At 42.2% G+C, this 23,343-nt stretch overlaps 1 protein-coding gene across 1 annotated transcript in view; it reads right to left on the bottom strand.

Moving 5' to 3' along the window:
• Positions 1-23,343, bottom strand: part of LOC111863698 (neurobeachin) — a 554,452-nt gene that overhangs the window by 107,717 nt on the left and 423,392 nt on the right. The window contains exon 3 of the mRNA XM_033751163.1: positions 1,699-1,825. Coding sequence (XP_033607054.1) covers positions 1,699-1,825 — 127 coding nt within the window. The remainder of the gene's footprint in view (positions 1-1,698; positions 1,826-23,343) is intronic.

Raw genomic sequence — 23,343 nt, 5'->3', positions numbered from 1 at the left:
AGCTGGTGGTGCTGAAAAAGAACTAGGCAGTAGCTGAATACAGGCACAGATATGCTAAGGGTCACTAGTTGTTATCTGCTTCTGAAAAGTCTGTCCACTCTGCCCGCTTCTATGTTCTATTTTTGCAAAAACTTGCTGAATTTTATTGCACTAGAGATGAAATATGGTCCTGAAAATAAATTTTCTGAAAGCCAGCTGATGAGCAGAGTTGATTAAAACATGGAAAGGGGAAGAACTGCTGAAGCAGCAATTAAAATTAGTGAAAATGGATGCAGAAAACAAGAGCGTTTACCAGAGTGATTACAAAGCTCATACATTGCTCAGATTCTCTCCACCGCCATTTTCCGACGAGCGTCAGAACAGTACTGTTACATTCACGGTCAGAACACATGATGCAGCAATGCTTGCGCTGAAACTTCAAGAATCTTAATGCCACAACTCGCTAACAGATGGCACTGCAGGCCAAATTAAAAAAAAACTAGTCCTAACGGATCCTGGAGACACCGTGTATTTTGCTAACCATACAAAATGCTACATTTGGAGCATGGCTTTGTATGGGGCTGAAATTTCGACACTTAGGGCATCAGAAACACATGGAAAGCTTCGAAATGTGGTGTTGGAGAAGGATGGAGAAGATTCATTGGACCGATTATGTGAGAAATGAAGAAGTGTTATTTAGAGTCAGTGAGCAGAGGAATATCCTGCACGAAATAAGAAAACAGTAGGCTAATTGGAATGATCATATCTTATGCAGTAACTACCTTCTAAAATAAGTTATTGAAGGAAAGATAGAGGGGCAGATAGAAGTGACCAGAAGACGAGGAAGAAGACGTAAGAAGATGCTGGATGACCTTGGGGACAGAAGACGATATTCTCATTTGGAGGAGAAAGCTCTAGATCGCATTAGGTGGAGGAACCGTTTAGAAAGAGACTGTGGACCTGTCGTCTGACAGATTACTGATGAATGAAGATATACTAATATGCTTTTTAAAGAGAAGCAAACATTACAACATCAAACTGAAATCCAAACAAACATTTGAGGCAAAATGAGCACACTTTTCGGTTCCTAAGGGTCAGATATTCTACAACTTAATACTAAATATATTTATAATAGATGTTTTTATAAAATGTCATTATACTAACTTCCTGAATTACCACCACCACATCAAATTATGATGCATGCTCACCATCACACTACCTACCATTTTCCTATAAAGAGACCTTAATGAAAAAATGTAAACTTTTCCAACATACATAAGAGAACATACAGAACCTCATGAAAGGAACTGGCGATGTTTCCACATAACAAATTCGTATGATCTTCATGTTGATGCTGTTTAATACAGGGAAATAAAATGTGCTACGATGAGATCAAAAATGGCATGATGTTCATGGCACATTTTACAGTCAGTTGGTACTCCAACCTATACTACAATATTTATGAATATAGAGAAAAGGTATGTGATTTTCATCAGAGCACAGCAACATTTAATTCTCAGAATCAGAAGTTTTTAATCTGAATTTTTAACGCCAAAGAAGAACAAAAGCTACAGTTACAAACACTGCCACAAATTCTCCAATTGACAGACCTATGTAGGTATATTTTTCGTCAGATACTACTGGGACGTGAGAGGGAGTTGCTGTGGTCTATTTTAACGCAATGTACCGGTATTCACCTACTATGACTGAGGAGCTCACCTGCCACAACAGTCTCGGCTTGGGACAGTCTGGCCAGCACATGTTCGATGAGCCCCACATCTGTGCAGGCCTGAAGATTGCGTACACTTTTCCGTAGGATGGCAATGAAGACGCTCCAGATCTCAGCCTGCAACAAAAGCAACATTAAGTCATCTGAACAGGTAACAAAATCTGATGGCTGTTCTGCTCACCAAGAAATTTCCTGCTAGTATAATATGAGCCTCTCACAAAGTGGCAGAGTGCAGCGTGGTTGAGCACAAAGAAGCCGAAACCAAAGAAATTGCGCATGCAAAGGAGTCGAGTAAAGACACTGCTAATAGTTTTCTTCGATTCCAAAGGAATCATTTACAAGGAATTTCTGCCAGAAGGTCAACCAGTGAATTCTGATTATTATCTCGGAGTCCTCAGCCGTTCGTTGGTGAGAATTCTTCGAATTCGACTTGAATATCGGGAGCAAGCTTCCTGGTCGCTCCTCCATGACAATGCCCCACCCCACAAATCGAAGATCGTTCACAATTTTTTTGGCCAGAAAAGGGATCACAGTCCTTGATCATCCTCCGTATTCGCCAGATTTGGCTCCAACAGATTTCTGGTTGTTCCCAAAAGTTAAGTTGGCGATGAAAGGAGACCGTCACGACACCATGCAGGACATTCAAAGGGAATGTACCGCAGTTTTAAATGCGATTCCACAAAAGGAGTATAGTCACTGTTTTCGAAAACTTTTCAATCGATTCCAGCTATGTATTGATTCAGAAGGAGACTATTTTGAATAAAAAGAGTGAAATTTTGAAAATAATTCATGTCTTGCATTTTTAACGAACACAGTCGTAACAGAACCTGGACACACTGTGTATAAAAGTGTATTTCAGTGCGCCGTTTTCAGTCACAACGTAGAGGATAACTTCACCCCAGCAAGGCCGGGTTCTTGCAGCTAGTATCAAATGAAAAGACGTAAGAATTTAGGCATTTGCAACCAATTTCAAAGTACTATAACTATATAACTGCCGGTCACGGTAGCCGAGCGGTCTAAGGCAAGTACTGTCTTCGCTCGCTTGGAAACCGGGATCGTGCGTTCGAATCCCACTCAGGGCATGGATGTTTAGTTTGTGTGTGCGTTTTTCTGTGTTTGTGTACAGGTAGAGGCCTTGCGAAGAGCTGATCAAAGGAGTCCTACCGAATGTGTTAGATCTAGAAAAACCGAAGTGAACGGAGAAGTTCATGGAGGTAGGCCTAGACCCACTGGGGCTGTAGTGCCAAGGGGGAAAAATAACTATATAACTACTACATTCATTAGCTATACTGAAGGAAACCACGAACACCAGTCAACACAGCCGGTAACCTAAGTGGAGATTCGAAAAGGATACTACTAGGTACAAAATAACCAGTATACCAAGCTCTTTTCTCTTGAAAAGGGAAAGTGAGATGGCAGAACACGAAGAATGAAAGGAGAGGGTTAGAAGAAGGAGGAAACATTCATTTATGTGCAACAGATGAATTAACAGCAAAACTCCGGGATGTGTTAGCAGCTGGTATATCTGCAATATGTCAAACAAGATAATCATACGTATCGATTCCCAATCGCCCGAATAAGAGGCAGGGATATTAATGAAGAAGTCTGCAAGTTTCGAGATTGAATCTGAAAATTAAATATCTCTTTTAGCCAATGCTTTATTATTACATATAATCAATTTTATTCCACAGAAGAGTTTAAAACGCGCAGTTACTTAAACTGCGTCACAATTCAATTTACTGAAGAGACCAGAGACATTCTTCGTTCCCCAGACTTCGACGCAAACATCCACTTTACAAAGAAGCTGTTAACAGGAATCGACCCATTTTGCTGATGTGGCGACGCATGATATTCCGTCCATGCAAACTGACTTATTCAAGCCTCCACGGTCGATGGTACCAATATTCCCTATCACTGTCCTTTATGGGCGCACACCGCTGACACATGGAAATCTAGATTCAGTTGGAACAGTCGCTGTCTGTTATGGATTATACGTTATTAGTGGCCACATATATACATACTTCAGTGGTATGAAGTACATGGGATTGACGTCAGGGATGCAATGGGGAATGTAGGGTGGAAGGGGAGGTTGTTATTGAGGCTCTTCATCCACTTACTAATTCCGATAATTAGGGACAGGCAGTCCTTAAAGGCCAGAGGGGCTTACCACCTCTAAGAAATGGTGTAGCGGTACCGCTATAGACTTGTATCTGGAAGGTGTTCTGTTCGAATCTCGACCGGACATTGGCTATCGTGATTGAGGTTTTTCGTGACTTTCCTCAGTCCCTCCAACCAAAACGTTTGGGTAGTATCTAGATTACACTACGCTTCCTTCCAAATGCCCTCCAATTCATCCTTCATCAATCATCCTACCATGAGACGCTATAAGTCTAGATCAATGGTTCCCAAAGTCGGCTGTACCGTGCTCTGAGGAGCGGTGAGATTACGTAAGGGGAGGCAGGGGGGAGGTGGAGGTGGGTTCCTGCCAGCGCTTTGTTCGCTTACTTGCGACTGAAGTGACTTCAGACCAGACACTTGGAAAATGATGTTACTTCATAAGTCCCATTCATCGCATTAAGAATTTACTAAGAGTGAAGTAGTTACTAGCCGGTCACGGTAGCCCAGCGGTCTAAGGCATGTACTGTCTTCCCTCGCTTGGAAACCGGGATCGTCGGTTCGAATCCCACTCAGAGCATGGATGTTTAGTTTGTGTGTGTGCGTTTTTCTGTGTTTGTGTACAGGTAGAGGCCTTGCGACGAGCTGATCACCCGCCCAAGGAGTCCTACCGAATGTGTAAGATCTAGAAAAACCGAAGTGAACGGAGAAGTTCATGGAGGTAGGCCTATGCCCACTGGGGCTGTAGTGCCAAGGGCAAAAAAGTACTTACTAAATGTGGCATTTTGTTTCATTGTTACTACCTTCCTTATTGGATTGTGTAAACCGCTATTCTGAAGACTGCTTCCTTAAGGTGGGAATACACGAGCGCGCCTCGGCTGTAACGCGGCATTACAAGCGATGCGCGGAACGATTTGGTGCACCTCGAACAAGCGACGCGCACGCAACGAACCACCTGAATGGGGCGCGCAAGCCGCGAGCACCTCAGTTGCATTCTGTCTTCGCCGTCCACACGACCATGGAAGACGAGGAAGCGTCACTTTTTTTGTTCTTTTTATAATAATCATTTTCTCCGGGATTCCACAGTACAGGGAATGATCTGAATGCCTCTATGAGCCCCAAAATATCTTCTTCTGACCACTCCATGTTTGTGGCGTGCGTGCTTCACGAGACAAATGGCAACCGAACTCGACCACACTGCGGCAACGAATCCCTTTGTGTACGTCAGAAAAACCGACAGGAACCGGATCACTGCGCGGCATTTGAGGTGTGCGCTGCGCGTGTTCAAAGTCACGTACACACGAGCGAATAAGTCGCGAATCCCGTTCGATCTATGTTGCATTACAGCAGCGGGGCGCTCGTGTATTCCCACCTTTACAAGGCAGGGGAGCAATGTTTCATTCGGAAAGTACTTGCATGTCGAGTGGGGTTAGTGCTTAGTGCAGTCCTGAAAAAAGCGTTCGGAATTCCAACCAACACATAAGAAAGAGGTTTAAGAGGTCTAGAATATTTGGAGAATATACAAATTACGCTGGCAGGGTGAATTCCCACGAAACAGATTAGGCCAAATTGGGGGTACGGTAATAGGAATATTGCGTTTTCATTCATGTACAGCTGATACGATATTGCAGAAGGGTACATACGTTCTACTTGGCTTCAAAGAAGTCTACTGAAACACCTGAAACTTCGAAACATGTGCTACGATTATGCACTGTCTTCATGCAAGACTTGTAGCTGCTAAAAAATACATGTGCGAGATCTGCTTCACTTGCGGAAACTGAATATTAACATCTTCTGTGTATAATATGAAAACTAGAGATTCACAGTTTGTCCTGCAACATGAAGGCCGGGCCAAAAGAAAGGACCAAATGAAGTGGATTCCTACTAGATTATATTGACTGCTCCACCCAAAAAAATTCAATGTTATAACAGTCCACTGTTTTGAATGCTGCAGTCAAAATAGGAGTTACTTTATGACATTAGAATGGGGCTGAAATATTAGTATGTAACAGTTTAATGTTTTGTCAGCCCACGTTCTGTGCATTTTTTTTTCCGAAGAAAAGGCATACCCCACAGGTTGAGTCCCTATTAATGAAGCTAAAATTGCTGTTTTCCAAAAAATATCTGTAAGTATATTCCTTCGCGCCAAAAGTCTCTTGCATTGAACCACAGCTTCCGAAGAAGGGGACAAATCTGACTAAAGGTATTAGAATTTGTGATCCTTTGTGACGTTTTATAATTTTTTTAGCTTTCGTCTAAATAAAAAAACTTTAAAATATGTTTATTGCTATTTCTTATCTGTCACTGAACACATATAACGGCTATAGGGTTAAATCTGTTTCAGCAATGGATAGTAATCGGATTTATTGCTGAAAAGGGCCTTCAGTCCAATAATCTTACGAATTTATTCTGTGTTATTGATGACTTTTGGGAATTTCAGGCACACCTAACAGTTTATAAAGCAATGTACTACAAATAATAACAATAATAATAACAACAAAAAAATAATACGCTAATGTGGAGTAAGTACTCGTATATTTTCATTACCTAGAAAAAGCAAAAATCTACGGTCCCCTTCTGCAATACTACATTCAATGGCATGGTGGTAGAACCAGATTTTATGGAAATTCATCAATTGATAAATCAGCTTACTGGGGTGGAGGGGGGGAGACATACATACAGTATATCCTCGATTTAACGAATTAATTGCGGGAGGGGGAGTCAGATATTGTCAATGTCCATTAAATTCAAATGCCCGTAAAACAGAGACTGCATGAAACCAAAATTCTGTGAAATAACTGACATATTTTCAAGCACAACGCAACTCGTATTTACAGGCTAGTAATACATATAACTTGCCTCTCGTTTAACAATAAAAAAACTGAACATTATATGGACTATTCAAAAGAGGAACCACTTCCTTTTCCCTGTTTATTGTCAGTCCTGGCGAGAGGTTAACACCAACTGCTGAGAAGGCGCTAGGCTGAGGTGACACAGGTTTTGGTCAACTATTTTTTTCCTTAGCACTACAGCCCCAGTGGGCCTAAGCCTACCTCCATGAACTCCGTTCACTTCGGTTTTTCTCGATCTTACACATACGGTAGGACCCCTTGGGCGGGTGATCAGCTCGTCGCAAGGCCTCTACCTGTAGACAAACGCACACAAACATCCATGCCCTGAGTGGGATTCGAACCCACGATCCCCGCTTACGAGCGAGCGAAGACAGTACATGCCTTAGACCGCTCGGCTACCGTGACCGGCGGTCAACTAATTGGCTTGAAGAAATTACCCAATTTCGACTGTGTTTTCGAGTTTGGTGTTCACGAAAAATAATCTCTCCGAAAGCTCGGAAGTGAGGGTAATACGGCTGAACTTCAAAATCAGACGATCAGTTAGTCAAACGCAGAATAACGGGGAAGTACCTAAGCATTTTGTCCGTTAAATCTCGGTCCATTAATTAGAGAACAAACCAAACACAGCGTAACACAAATCTAATCTGCGACAGAACGCTTTATGAACTAGATACGCCTTATGTTCAGGGCACGACTGACGAAACACGAAATGTCAACCAGCCTGATACGGAAGTACCGACATTTCAACCGAAGAATAACAGGGAAGAACCTAATTTTTTTATTGCTAGTGGGGTGGAAGTAAGTCCCTTGTACTGCGGCCACTTCTGGCCTATTGTACCAGGCCCAGATGATTGTTGAGGGTGATTGTTGAGGGTGATTGCGGAGCGATTGGTGGAATGAAGATTGGCAGGAGAAACCGAAGTACGGGGAGAAAAACCTGCTCTAGCGCCACTTTGTCCACCAAAAATTCCACATGACCAGACCCGGGATCGATCCCGGGCCACCGCGGTAGGAAGCCAGCGACTAACCGCTTGAGCTATGGCGCGGCCTAGGGAAGAACCTAAGAATTTTGCCCGTTAAATCTAAAATCAGTTAAACTGAAGATTTAATGTATGGGCATTATGAAGCACCACAATCACATCTTTCCTTACCAAGTATGAAATGTATGGTCGCACAAGATGAAGAATCTTAATTGTATCTATGAAATATTTTTCTCCTATGTTGTGTTTTTAATATATTGAAGCGTTTTATTATCAATTTATATTTTTTATAATCAGGCCATTACCTTTTTCGGCAGCCTCTTGTTTTAGGGCCCCATGGAGACTAAGTTTCCTACCCTGGGAAACGCTCCCTAAATTCTACTACACCGCAAAAAGATGGCTGATCCAGTGGTGTCATCACGCCGAAATACATTCTGAAGAACACAAAACCATTCTCACCAATACTTCATATTGTTATTGTTTTGTGGCGCCTGTAATTATGCCGCCATGTGCATTACCCGCCGGTCACGGTAGCCGAGCGTTCTAAGGCATGCACTGTCTTCGTTCGCTCGGAAACCGAGATCGTGGGTTCGAATCTGTTTCCTGTGAGGTACGAACTGAATTCTTATATATTATTCTTATACACTGCCGGTCACGGTAGCCGAGCGGTCTAAGGCATGTACTGTCTTCGATCCCTTGGAAACCCGGGATCGTGGGTTCGAATCCCACTCAGGGCATGGATGTTTAGTTCGTGTGTGTGTACAGGTAGAGGCCTTGCGACGAGCTGATCACCCGCCCAAGTCGTCCTACCGAATGTGTAAGGTCTAGAAAAACCGAAGTGAACGGAGAAGTTCATGGAGGTAGGCCTAGGCCCACTCGGGCTGTAGTTCCAAGGAAAAAAAAAAGTGCATTCCCCTGTAACTGTCCCGATGCACCAGCCACGCTATCAGTTCCGGGACGAGAGCGATCGTTTGCCTCTTCCCCCATTTTGCTGCACTAAACAATGACATAATTTTATCTCGTTGGCCGATATCTCACATTTACAGTCAGAACCGACCTATGATTTGATATACATTCATCGGTTCAAATGCACAGAAATAGTCCATATTCACTGTGCGTGTCCCATACACTTTAATATTCGTGACTCTACGGCAGCCATATAGACCGTTCGTCTTCAGTAGACCTGCCTACCTGTAGCCTATAGGCCTATAGTAAGGGCCAGCAGCATTCACGCCTGAAGTCGCCGATGCCTTGGGAATCACATCTATACTCGTATATCTAAGTCAATGTCGCTATGGGGACCAGAAAAGGCTATAAATGTTACGCAAAAATGTAGCAGTTCGTCTAAAACTGAATTGGATGAAAGTGGAAATAATTTATCGTCAGGAGCTGAAACGCAAAATCCTAAGTTATCATATTTAGCATTATGTAAGGAAACGGATATATCCAAAAACTTTATTCGTAACGATGTGTAACATCCTTTAGTACTCGCATGGGAATTTTCAGATTGTCTTCTAATGAAATATTACACAAGGCTTGGGACTTGAACGATGTCCACTCCCGCCCGTACTTAGTGGGAGGCTTACGGGTTGGATATTGTTTTCCTATGAAGTGGACGGATTCACCCAGAACGCTAGGAAAGGGAAATATAAGTTCAATGCGAACGGTGGTACTTAACGGTCTACACGGCGTTATAACTCAGAAGTCACAAACGAAGTTCCACCGTCGTGAAAATCTCAAACTCCTCAAAGAACACAATCCTTGAGAAACTATGAGTAACAGTTCCCCAGTTCATCAGGACGCCATTACGTTCTCTATAAAACCCAAAGGCTCAATACCGAATTCAAAACAGCCAGGAACTGATTCCACTCCTGAGCCAGACGAATCCAGTCCACACAGCAAATGCTGAGTCTTTAAGACCAATTTCAGAATTCCATCTACTCCGCGATCTTCTGCCAGTCACGCTTAGTGTACTTCGTTTTATAATATGAACCATTTTAAACCAAAAAAAAAAATACAGCAATACAGACGGTTGTGAGTGTGTGTGATTTGGCCATAAAATGAAAATGACACATAAGACACCTTCAAATATTTCACATAACCACAAAGTGCTGGCGAACCACACACACAGTGTGGCATCTGCTGCTATTAGTGGTCCACTAGACGTAAACACCGCAAACAGGACCCGGCTGTAGTGCCCACGGTCCAGTGTCGGATTAACATTATTTATGCAAGCTTGCGGTGCAATCTGCAAATTGCGTCCTCACAGAACTGACAGCGCCAAAGTAACTTCACGTAGCGGTGTTGCCGCTCTACACACCGCGCTGTCAATACCGGCACCATACAGACTATGAGCTGGAAGTGATTTGGAAGTAAGCGGTCATGGCGCAGTCTAGGTACTATCCAGGTATTTGTTTGGCAGAACTGAGGAAAACCAAGAAAATCCTCTGTCAGAATAGGCGTGGCCCCGGCCGAGATTCCAACGGAGTTCCTCGCCGAATAGCCTACAAGTCTTGAGTGTTGCCGCTAGATCACTCTGTACGGTACTACCGGACAGCCGAGTATTCTTCAGTGACTAAAGACGAATCACGTGACAGTACTTTAAAATATGCGAAGGCCAAATCCATTCATGATAAATCCTATCACATCATTTGATGCAATATAACTTCTGAAACTGAAGGAGGCCATTAAATAACCTAATGTTAGGACCTATACTACATATGCAGCTAGAGAAATGTAGTTATGTACATCTACAAACAGTGATGCTCCCTTCTCACCAGCAACAGTCGATGCGAAACGAACTATACGACATTCTGACACTGAAAGTAAATATATTGTAGGTTAGTACATCAATAATGATGATGTAACATCTAAAGGTGTTATTCGGCATCGAATCTGGAGACGAAATGAATAGGTCTAGTAAAAGGGTAAGGTCTGTGGACTAAATAGCCGTGAAAACTTCACAGCCTTCTATCCAAGCAGATTCCTGAAGAGACAATGGAACATCACGCAAAAACCTCAGCCAGCACAACTGGTGCTCCTGTCAACATTCGAACTGCTTACCTCTAGGCTACAAGACAATGGTATGGCTGAGCAAACNGTTCCTCCGAAACGTCGGTTAACACCACATATACACGGTGCCAAATCCCAGAAGACTGCTTTCTTCAAACATTATTAAACTTACTATTCTAATAAAGCGGCCTCCGTAGTCTAGAGGTAACGTTCCCACCTCATGACTCGTAGTACGCGGGTTCAAATACCCGGCGGAGCTTGTCGAATTTTCAAGGGCGGAAAATTTCAGGGAAAAAGCCCTCCGGGAGGGACTTTAAGCCACTGGTCCCGTGTCGTAGCTTTACGGCACGTAAAAGAACCTCATATCTCCAAAGGAGGTCACTGAGCCAAATTTACGAACGTTTCCCGCCCAACAGCAGTCTCTAATACCTCTGGTAGATGGGGGAAGCATTATAGATACCTCTCAGCTAGTAGAGCCGGTCTCGCTGGCTGGGCGGGACTGATGGTAAGCACCAGTACCGGTAGGATATAGAGACTGGTAGAAATCATAGAGGGAAGCACAATGGACCAATACAGGTCTAAGTAAGTGCATGGGGAAACCCACCCTCTCCAATAAATAACTAACTACTATGCTAATAAATGTTACTGTTCCGTAATTTTTACCATTGATTCCAATTGTCATCTCGCCCGGAAATGTTTGGGCGACATGAAAATGTACAAAACACTGAGGCAGCGAATATGGATAACCCAAAGGGTTACGTAAACATAAAGCGTAAGTTGGGAAAATCAACAAAAAGGGTTGTACTGTACACAGTCTTACATTGAGCCCAGTAAGCATATTCATAAGAAGCCTACATTCCCGCGGGTTCCAAGAGTACGTAGTTCGGAAAAAGTCCGAAGTTTCGGAGGAACATATCCCCACCTTCAAAGCCAAAGTCACGTTACGATCGATGATAGGTCAGTCAGTCTGTCTTGGTTTCCGGCCCCGCCTGGGGCTCAAGACGTTTACTGTTTAGGCAGTGTCGATGTGGTGCACTCTCTCTGTCATTCGTCACCATCCATCTTGATCTTCAGGCTTGAAGGGCAAGAAGCAGGCGGAAAGTAGAGAGAGCAGAGGAGGATGGAGGCGGTTGCAGGGGCAGCAGCAAGCATCAACGGGCACGGCCTGAAGAACCACGTCATATGAAACCTGCGAAAGTGGTCCTCTATATTCATTCAGGAAGGGGATGCAAGGTATCCATGATGTGCTTAAACAGAAAACACCCTCCTCGTTATGTTGCAGGGATGAAGATCTATCTTAATCACCTCCCTGATGATTCGGTCCACGTAACTGCTACCTTGAAGATGAAGGTGATAAGTTCATCTGAAAGGTCAGCGTTCATCCGAAAAACACGGCAGAGCAACCCAGAGGAGTTTGTTCTTCATACTCACCACCGTGACAGCCTCAAATCGAACAAGCACATTTATTTCAAAATTTCAGCCAAAGAGAGTACAGGTTATTATGAACTGAAGAAGTATAAGCCACTGTTCGATGAGGGTTGTTCGAAATTATCAGAATGAAGGAAAGAGGCCAAACTGCAATGGTTACAGGATCCAGGCGAAATAAATGGGGATAATCTGAACAATATAAGATATGAAGCCAGCAGGCATTTCAGGAACAAAAAGAGGGAATATCTGAAAAACGAAATTAATGAGTTTGCAACGTACAGTAAGAACAAAAACATTAGAGACCTGTATAGAGGAATAAATGATTTTAAGAGGAGTTACCAGCCTAGCAGTAACTTAGTGAAGGATGAGAATGGTGATCTGCTTGCAGATTCCCACAAAATTTTGAATAGGTGGAGGAACTACTCTGTTATTGAATGTGCATAGGAAGATAGAGAATTACGTATATACAGCTGAACCGTTAATGCCTGATCCTAGGTCTTTTGAGGCTGAAATTGCTATTGCAAAGTTGAAAAGGTATAAATCGCCAGGTTGTGATCAAATTCCGGCAGGAATTATTCAAGCCGGAGATGAAATATTATGTTCTGAGGTCCATAGGTTCATTACTTCTATTTGGAATAATAAAGACTTGCCTGATCAGTGAAATTAGTCTATTATTAGAACAATTCGCAAGAAGGACAATAACACTGACCGTAGCAATTATCGTGGGATATCACTGCTATTAATTTCATATAAAATGTTAGCCAATATCCTCCTCTCAAGGATAAGTCCATACATAGATTAAATTATTGTGGATCATCAGTGTGGGTTTCGACGTAACAGATCAACTACTGATCAGATCTTTTGCATTCGTCAGATATTGGAGAAAAAATGGGAGTATGATGAGACAGTTCATCAGCTATTCGTAGACTTCAGGCAAGCCTATGATTCAGTTAGGAGGGAAGTATTGTGCAACATTCTCACAGAGTTGGGGTAGCCATGAAACTAGTTGGGCTGATTGAAATGTTTAAACGAAACGTAAAGTCAGTATAGGTAAACACTGCTCTGACAATTTTCGTATGCAGGATGGTCTAAAAAAAAGATGCTTTATCGCCACTGCTTTTCAACTTTACTTTAGAATATGCCAGTAGGTACGTCCAGAACACTGAAATTAAACGGGACACATCGGCTGTTGGCCTATGCTGAAGATGTGAATCTGCTGGGTGATAATGTAGATACCATAAAGAAAAACAAACAAATAGTAAGCAGGCTGGTCTAGAAGCAAACACAGAAAACACCATATTGGGTTAATTTAACATTAAAGATCTCTATATATGAGCCACAAAGTGTATTTATGCTTTCCCTATGATTCTCACAATGCACAATGATTATTGCCCCCAAACTGAATTCACCGACTGGACTCTGTAATTGAGACCCACTGTGTCCTTTGTGAGGGATGAAATTAATTTTTAAATATTATTTAGACGAACTACATACTTCGAAGGATTAAGGGCCACAACATCCAGTCTGTTCTACAATTCAATTTCCAAGAAAAAAAAAACGGAACACCGGGTATACAGACGCTGTTTGCAGGAGATTCTGAAGCGAACCGCTCAGCAATGCCCACTTCCCTCTTCACTACACACCAAAGCCGAGAGGAGGAAGAATTAATTCGGCCAGAAGAAATAGTGTGAAGTTTCCAACCACAGATGGCCGACGAGTACACCGCCAATTTTCCGAACAGAACATCGCCGGTAATCTAACTCAGGATGTCTGGACAGATTACGCCCCATAACTCACCGTCGTTTCGTCCGACAGGGCACGGATGGGCGACCCCATTTTGAAATCCCCTGCTCCGACTACTGAACTAGAATATACGAATGACAACGAATTTCACCATACACCATGCACGGCGATGAATCAATTCTGGCCATTTGCATCACTTTATAATATTTAATCTTCATCAGAAACGATTGGGTATTAAAGCTTTGACAATAAATAACTGGGACAATCTGTAAAAACTACATACAAAGGGCAGGCACAGGAAACAGTTCATATCCACAGGGCTGCGACGAACCACATGGACTGAAAACGAGGGTGAGTAACCATGCCAGGCGAAGTCGGATTCTAGCTATGTCACAGAGTACAGCTTCGTGTAATAAGAATGCAACATCCTCTAACGACGTCGAAGCGAGACCGAAACACACATGAAATGATACTACATAATACATATATTACGATTTGAATATATTATATATTGAATATTGCAGTGAGTTCTCTAGACAGCACAACCGTGAACTTCGAGGCGGAACATTCTTCCGTCATCACGGCCGCCACATTGACGCTCTCTCCTCAGGATAATTCTCTACGTACAGAAGTTATTTATGCAAACTCTTCGATGTACAGTGTAGTTCTCCTATAAAAACATACAAAATTCCTTAAAGAAGGTAACAAGAAAAAGAGAAGTACTCTTATAGAGAAAGGGAAACAGAAAAGGAAAAGAAGGTGCATGCAAAGACAGGGGATACAAAGATATTGTGAATAAAAGGAAGGAAGGAAAAATATAAAGAAGGAAATCAAAGAAACAGGAAAAGGGGAATGAACAAATAAATCGTCAGATCTCAGGGAAGGAACTGAACTCGATCGTCTGGAAAGATGAAGCAGGCATACAGAGTGTTTCTAATAACTTTCAATAAAACTGGCTTCTGGCAATAAGCCAGTACGGTCAGGTATGCAGTATAGTAACTTTAATTGTTTCTTGCATCCTGTTGTGTATTTAATCAATATTACAGTCAATTTGCCGACCACACAACATATGTTTTATTACTATAATAATAAGAATAAGATATAGGATCGAATAAGTGAGAAGACAAATGTGATTACGTGTAATTATACTGTGATCGTACACCTGAGGATGACCTCGTGAGGTCGAAACATGTAGTGTGATAGTAATAAAAATATGTTGCGTGGTCGGTAAATTGACTCTAATATTAATGCAGTATAGCCGAAGATAGCGAAGTCAGTTACGATGTTCTGTTAGCTAGTAGCAGCTTGGAAGCAAGCAGTTAGCAGTGTGCAACATGACAATTTACTGAAAGCACGGAAAAAAAAATTACGAGGTCTTTTCCAACACGTATTTGCAGAGAAGAATTTCCAGTAACCTTAGTTTCTGGAAGTCATGGAGACGACTCCTTCTTCAGAAGCTAACTGTCGCCCATTAAGTCTACCGCACCGTTGCCTAGCAATAGATTCCCTTTTGTCGCGCGTTGGCTCGTGCGGCAATGTGTTTGCCGAGTCGTTACCTAGCAATGGGTATACACGTCAGCAGCATATAAGAGACCGTTTTATGACTATGTATGTATGTGTTCGCCACATTTGTGGGCCGCAATAGTTTTCGCGAACTTCCGCAATGGCAGCTCTATGTTCAAGATTGTGCCATGTGAAGGATAACACAATTCACTGTTTTAACAGACAAATAAGGGGACACGGCAATGGTATGAAAAGAATAAAGGAAACGGAAAATGAAGGATTAAGACACGAAAAAATGAGTCCTTGTTGAATTTAAACGGTTTTATCCATTGGCATTATACAATATTAGGGATAATGTTCTATTTCCTATCTCGCATGTTATGTAACGGTAAGTTGGCTGGTGTGGAGGAATTACAGCGCGATGGGTTGGCGCGGTTTGTCTACGGAGAGGAATTCTTGCCTGACTGGTGAACTGGGTCAACTTTTGTTGATCCTTTCTCACAAGGCCTTGTTATATTTATTGCAGATACAAACATGTTCTCGGAAAACTAATTCTACAACCAATACCATACTTCTTAGTTCATGCATCCTGTTGTGTTATAATATACAATTTCTTTATTACAACCGTGACAACACAACTATATCAAGGTCAGTGCCTAGTTTGGCTCTGCTACATGTTTCGGCTATTAAAACCCATCGTCAGGCAAATATATGGTTAACATATGTACACCACTGAACCGCAGTACTAGTAAAATTGGATACATTATTATTAATTATATAAAATACTTGACGTAAAAATACAATAAATTAGATTATATAAAACAAAAGTTATAGTATAAAACAAGAATAAAATTCTTTTATTGATGTTTTACATCATCGAGTCAGTCGTTGGTTTTTGTAATTTTGTTGCCTTCCCACGGACGAATTGGAATATTCTATATTCTGTGTATATATAAAAAATGTATAGGAGGCTCGTGATGTAGATGTAGTAATATTAATGTTAATTATTTAGTCGGTGCCTCATCTTACAAAGTATTGTCCGTTCTGTAGGGAATGTAAACAACGACTGATCATACTCGTATATTGTGTATATACAGTGTGTTAACCATGTATTTGCCTGATGATGGCTATTAATAGCTGAAACATGTAGCAAAGCCAAAATTAGGCCCTGATCTTGATATTAGTTGTGTTGTGACGGTTGTAATAAAGAAGTTGTAAATACCATACTGCCTCAAGAACTGAGGACGAGAATATTCAGAATATTCTCCTACCCTGAAGATGGAGGCAATACGTTCCTCCGAAACGTCGGTTAACACCACATATACACGGTGCCAAATCCCAGAAGACTGCTTTCTTAATATTCAGAAAATTGAAATGATAAACAGCAATGGAGAACATGTCTTGAATGTTTGTTTTCTATTTACGTTATTTTGTTCCATACTGTGCTTTCAGGAATTTATCTCAGTTGGAAAAATCCTGCACAAATGGAAAAGAACGTGGGCAGATTATGTGCAACTTAATGGATTACCGGGAAAGGGCAAAAACAGGAAAATGGAAGGGGTGAAAAAAAAGTGAAAACATTCAGTACAGATTAACAGTGCAGTGTAATGAAGGCTGGATTTCTGGCTTGTGATATCGATGATAAGGGCATAATTTCATGGGGTATAGGTATATACGTCAACATTTCTTTATCCTGCAAAAGAATATCCTGAACGAAAGGGAAAGAATGTTCAAACCTCATGAGGTTATATTGCAAACAGTACTTAATGTAATGAAACAACCAGCAATACACAAAGCAAATGCACTTTTTTTATTGCTAGTAGGGTGGGACTAAGTCTCTTGTACTGCGGCCACTTCTGGCCTATTGTACCAGCCCCAGATGATAGGTGAGGGTGATTGTGGAGCAATTGGTGGAATGAAGATTGGCAGGGGAAACCTAGTATGGAGAAAACCTGCCCCAGCGCCATTTTGTCCCTCACAGCAAAGGCACTTACTTCAGTTACACACTGAATTCGGGACAATGAAGGGAACCCGCTGTCTTAAAAGCGGTAAATACAGTTGCAGCAACGGTGAGAATATTAACAAGAAGCAGTGCCTTACATCAGCGCAGAGCCAAGTTGCTTCAGAGCACTGAATCACTCGACTGCACCACCCCTACTTCTCTTGCAAGTGATCAACGTCAGAGGGAAGATCTTCCCACAGAATGTTTACCACAGCCATTCATTGCCTGTAAAACTTGTGGCAACANGAGCCCTTCTAGAGGAGCCGCCAGTTCTGCAGCTACTCAAGTATTTCCATGATTTCATGGAACCCGAAGATTCATTACCGTGTTCACAAGAGCACTCCACTGGTCCCTATTTTAAGCCAGGTCAAACGAATCAATACCATACTATCTCCCTAAGATCCATATTAATATTGTCCACCCACCTACGCCTTGGTCTTCCCAGTGGTCTCTTTCCTTCTGGCTTTCCCACCAATATCCTATACGCATGCTTCGTCTCCCCCATTCGTGCTACATGACCTGTCCACCTCATCCTCCTTGACTTCAACATTCTAATTATACTTGGAAAAGAGTACAAGTTATGAAGCTCCTCATTATGCAGTTTTCTCCAACCTCCTGTCACTTCAGCTCTCTTCGGTCCAAATATTCTCAACACCCTGTTCTCAAACACCCTCAGTCTATGTTCCTCCCTCAATGGAAGAGACCAAGTTCCACACCCATACAGAACCAGTGGCAAAATTATAGTCTTTGTATATTCTAATTTTTATGTTTTTGGACAATAGACGAGAAGACAAAAGGTTCTGGACTGAATGGTAGCAAGCATTACCCGAGTTCAAGCGCTCTTTCATACCGTCACACAGAAATCTACGGGAAGAGTTCAGATCCTCCACGGCCATCTTCAGTAGAATTCTCTCTCTCTCACATACATACTATTGTTCTAGGGAAGCTGCGCTCTGTCACCCTCCGCGGATCGTTTCATGTTAAAGTGAATAATTATTTTACCGTACTGCATGTGTATCGAGTGTTGACTACAGCAACCCGTAAAACGGCAGTGTCAATACAACTCCACTGTAAGAATATGAACAGTTCTAACAGCGGTTTCGTCACTTCTTGCTCAAAGTGTACAAAATGAACCCACAACTGGGAGGATATGGGAAGTAAATTTCTTTCAAAACCACGTCGTCAGGTAAGAGCCAAATGGGTCTATTTTTGGACCGATGGTTTCTTTGGCGGTAATTTTGTTTTATCTTATATTTCTTTTTCACCATCTCTCCCTTTTCTCTTCCCCCTTTCTTGTCGTCTACGATATTCCCTTCTAGATGTTCCTCTGCTTCTTTTCTTTCTCCTTCCTTCGTTGCTCGTCTTCTTTCCATCCCCTAACGACCAGACGCGAGGAGCTGCAATTACAGAATCCGAACTTCAGATAACGAAGTGACCTCCTTACCTCACATCCAGCCAAGTGCTTGGACACAGATGAAGCCCCACACTTAAAGATCGAGGATGTGATAATGTGCTGCCTGATCAGGACCATCGCACATCTGAAGGTGCGGTTAAAGATGGACATGGGACAATGGCTGAATTGTTACTAGAAGTGTAAAACCGCTGGAACTCTACGAAAAAAAACTGATTTTGTGCTACTTCCTTCACAAAATCTCACACGCTAATCCATTACGCATCCATGCCAGTTGGTTTCCTTTTGTTTGTGTTTTGGGTGTTGCATTTTTTTTTCTTCTCTCTCTCTGTAATTGTTGTTGTATTTGTTTGTATTCCTCTGTAACTGTTGTAGTTGTTAATCGTATTTGGTTTGTATTCACTGTGGTAGGATGTCCTTATTGTTGTGTTTTGTGTATTGTGTTTTGTTTGAACGTGTTGTCACTTAGTGTAATGTGTGTTACTTGTCTGTTGTGTCCTATTGTGTACTACTGCCACCGGGCTAAAACCCAATTGCAGTATAATAAATAATATATATCATCCAGAGGACGCATGACTTTCTGAGGGCAGCAACAACTACTACTGCTGAGGTTGCCATGACTTTGCCAGAATGCAACAGACTACTAACAAGCTGGGTCTCTATTCGCGATTTGCATTCATTTGCTGTGGATACAGCACCCAAATAAATTTGCGAATTATCAACACAACTCGTTCTAAATAAATAAGAACGTCATAATAAGTAATGGCTAACTATAAGAGTAACAAAACAGCATTTTCAAAAGGTCCATCACCGCTAATACAAAAGCCCAAGATCCTCCAAGAAATCCCAACTGCAGAGAAAATTTTATCAAATTAACCTCAATGTTATCTCCCACTGTCCTCCTATGTCTCCCAAATGCCCCTTCTCCAAATTTCCTCAACAATAATGTCAGACTATTTCTACTCAGGGATACGCTTCAAATACAGAGGAACAATTTATGAGCGTTTCTGGACGCTTCATAATAAAACATGTAACAAAACTCTGCTTTGTAACTGCTCGGAAGGAATACTCAGCTCGTATGGCGGGTCGCTGGCCACAGTTCGATAATCTATGCGCGCGTAGCCACATCATGTTCAGCACGAGAACCAAATACGTGCACTCTTTCTCTTTCTGGGAGCACGCGGTAGCGTAGTTGGTTGAGGCACTACGCTACAAGACTGGAAGTCGCGGGTTCTATTCCTGATGTCATTGGATTTATTTCCAATGGACCTCATCTTTCCAGACANACTACATCTACTCGTAGATCAATATGATGTATATATATATATATATGTATACATATATATGTGTATATATATATATATATATATATACTCCTTCCTTACTCATGAATGATAAGCAAGTCGTAATTATGTACTGTAAGGGTAAAGTCATCTCTGTGCTTAATTAGGTACCAAGGTGTATGGCGTAGGGGAGGTACAGATAGTTTCACGTGTTCCTATCTTCGGCACTAGACGGTGGTAAGTGGTTAGTTCACACCTCTGACGCTAGACCGCTGAAGAAAATGTGAGACCGGATGAGATCCAGTGTCTGTCAGGACACTGTGGTACAGAAAAGATCTCCTGCCCTTGTCAGAAATGGAACCCTAACTCCTCGGTTGCCCATCACGTAGCCCAGTCGCTATACCGACAGAGCTATCAAATTAAAAAGCATCACGAACCAGCCGGACCGTCACCCACGCACCCAGAGATGAGTACGAAGTAAGGGATTATTGGGAATAAAAATGTTTCTGTCGGCAAACCAACGTCACAGGACTCGACCTTTCAAGCCCATCCCCCATCCATACAAAAACAGGCAAAAAGACCGTTGGGGTAATAAGGACTTAACTTCGTAAAAAGCCAGCACATCACAGAATAGCCAGCATGAGCAGGATTACGCTTACTGTTTTTTTTTTAGTTGATTACATTCACAAAATTTCTCTGCCCGACCGAAGGGGCACTGGCGCACGCATGAGCAAGCATAACACACGGCTGCTCCTTAAACGCGAGACAGCTGTCATTACTGGAACAAGGATGAGTTCACACAGCTGACCGAAACGTGTTCCAAACAACAAATATCACACCCAAAGAAAAAAGTTGACTTCACAAATAATTTTCTCTTAAAACTGCTGATGAAATTTTGGTCACTTTCGGTTACAATCTGCGCTCTCTCTCACTCTAAGAACGTATCCTGATAGGGACCACCTAAGCATACAAAGCTAGAACGAAAACAACAGGAGTGGTGTTAAGTCCGACATGCCGGGTGTCACAATAGGGTGCTGAGAGAATACTGACGTCACAAACATGTACTCTACAAGTTCTCTCCGTGGTCAATATTGCGATCGTAATTTCTACCCTGAAGATGGAGGCAGCATGTACCTCCAAAACGCAGGCAACTTCGTTTGCAACCACGCGGTATAACATCTCAATAACCGAAGGCTAATACTCAACCACCGTACTAACTACGTGGAGCTCAGTCATCTTGAGAACCTGCCTGTTGTGTAGCCACTCAAGAACTTCCCAACATTTATGAAAGCCGAAGGTTCATTACGGCGTTAACAAGAGCCCTCCACTGGTCCCCATCCTGAGCCAGATCAATGCAGCCCATACCACCTCATTCTATATCTCTAAGATCCGCTGTAATATTATTCACCCACTTACGTCCTGGTCTTCTTAGTGGTCTCTTTCCTTCCGGCTTTCCCACCAAAATCCTATATGCATTCCTCTCATCCCCCTTTCGTGCTAAGTGCCATGTCCATCTCATCCTCTTTCACTTGGTCATTCTAACTGTACTTGGCGAAGGATACGAGTTATGAAGCTCCTCATTATGCAGCATTCTCATCTCTTTTAGGTCCAAATATTCTCCTCAACACCCTGTTCTCAAACACCCTGAGTTTATGTTCCTCCCTTAATGTCAGAGACCAAGTTTCACACCCATACAGAACCACAAGCAAAATTATAGTTTTGTATGTTCTAATTTTAATGTTTTGGAGAGCAGACGAGAAGACAAAAGGTTCTGGACTGAATGGTAGCAAGCATTACCGGACTTCAGTCTGCTCTTAACTTCCTTCTGAGTCAGGTTTTCATTGTTACTGTCCTTCCCAAATATTTGAACTATAGGGCATTTTCAAGACATCTGTTAGCTGTCTTTATATCATGACTTTGCCCTGCATTCTGGTGACAAGACTGCAACAACTCAACCACGGCGAAAGCCTAAAATCTGTGGTCCTTAAAGCCGTTATTCACAGCCAAACAGCGAACGACATGCAGCATTCTCATCCTCAAAATATCTCAAAATTTTCGTACAGTACTAATTACGAGGCAGTTTGTCATAAACAGTAATATAAATACGAATGCAAAGCGTAACATTTATTTTAATAAAGACTTGGGGGGAGGGGGTTGATGAAAAGCAAAAGGGAGTCATCACAATAAAAAAATATAAAGAAAAGAAAATAAATGTTGCTGTAGAGGGATTTCTTCTCTTGAAAAGCGACGTTCAGAACTTTTCAGCTACTTTTGTATATGGTCCATTGCAAAAAAATAAAGTCTAAAATCTTAATTTCAGAGCTCAAATTAGAGACGCATTACACGCTGCATATTAGTGGCAAGATTTTGTGAACACGGTGACAAATACCCCTGATACTTCTTGACCAGCAGCGAAACTGTCAGCTTCTCAAGAATTACTGTGCTACATAAATGTGTTCATTAAAATACTGAGGATTAAGAAGTTGCAGCTCTACAGCTCAGTGTTTTCGGTTTTCATTTCTTTTTGCGGTACATTATATTTCCATCTGTACGGTGACAGAGGTTCCGATCAACCTCTCCTGAAGAGCTCTCAGGGTTATCGCGTCATACATCAATACAGTATTAGTATCGTTTCGGTGTGCAGAGCCACGAACCTAATATAAGTATCATCTATTTTATTTACCTGTCACAGAGATCTCTGACGAATGCAAATACGTGTATATAGCCTACACTGTGTATATGAATACATACAGGACATAACGAACAGAAAGTGTCACAACCTATAACACCTACCGAAGCGTCATCACACGCACAGTCGAGCAACGCGATATCCCCGGGAGAAACTCCATCAATCACTCAGACAATCCTACTATACGCTACCGTAAAAAATGGTCAGACAATTACTAATTCGAAGCACTGCGTCATTAATGGCAGTCAGTATGTTTCTGTGTAATTTCACAGCAGATGATCAATCTGCGGGTAACATTCAAGATTTTAATATCAACACTTACGCCAATTTCTACACGTGTGTCAAGGAAGTACGTGACCGCCTCTGTGGTCTAGTGGCCAGAGTTCCTGGCTACAGATCAAGTGGTTCCGAGTTCGAATCCCGGCGCTACCAGATTTTATGAGAAGTAGTGGGTCTGGAACGGGGTCCACTTAACCTCATGAGGATAACTGAGGAGCTATTTCAAGGAAACAGCGGCTCCGGTCTAGAAAACCGAAATTAACGGCCGTGGGGTTCCGTTGCGCTTACCATGTGACATCCTCTATCCGCAAAGGTTGGCACTAACTTCGCCGACAAGC

Source organism: Cryptotermes secundus, unplaced genomic scaffold (assembly GCF_002891405.2).
Source record: "Cryptotermes secundus unplaced genomic scaffold, Csec_1.0 scaffold369, whole genome shotgun sequence".
NCBI lineage: Eukaryota > Metazoa > Arthropoda > Insecta > Blattodea > Kalotermitidae > Cryptotermes > Cryptotermes secundus.
This window is presented reverse-complemented; position numbering and strand designations above follow the sequence as displayed.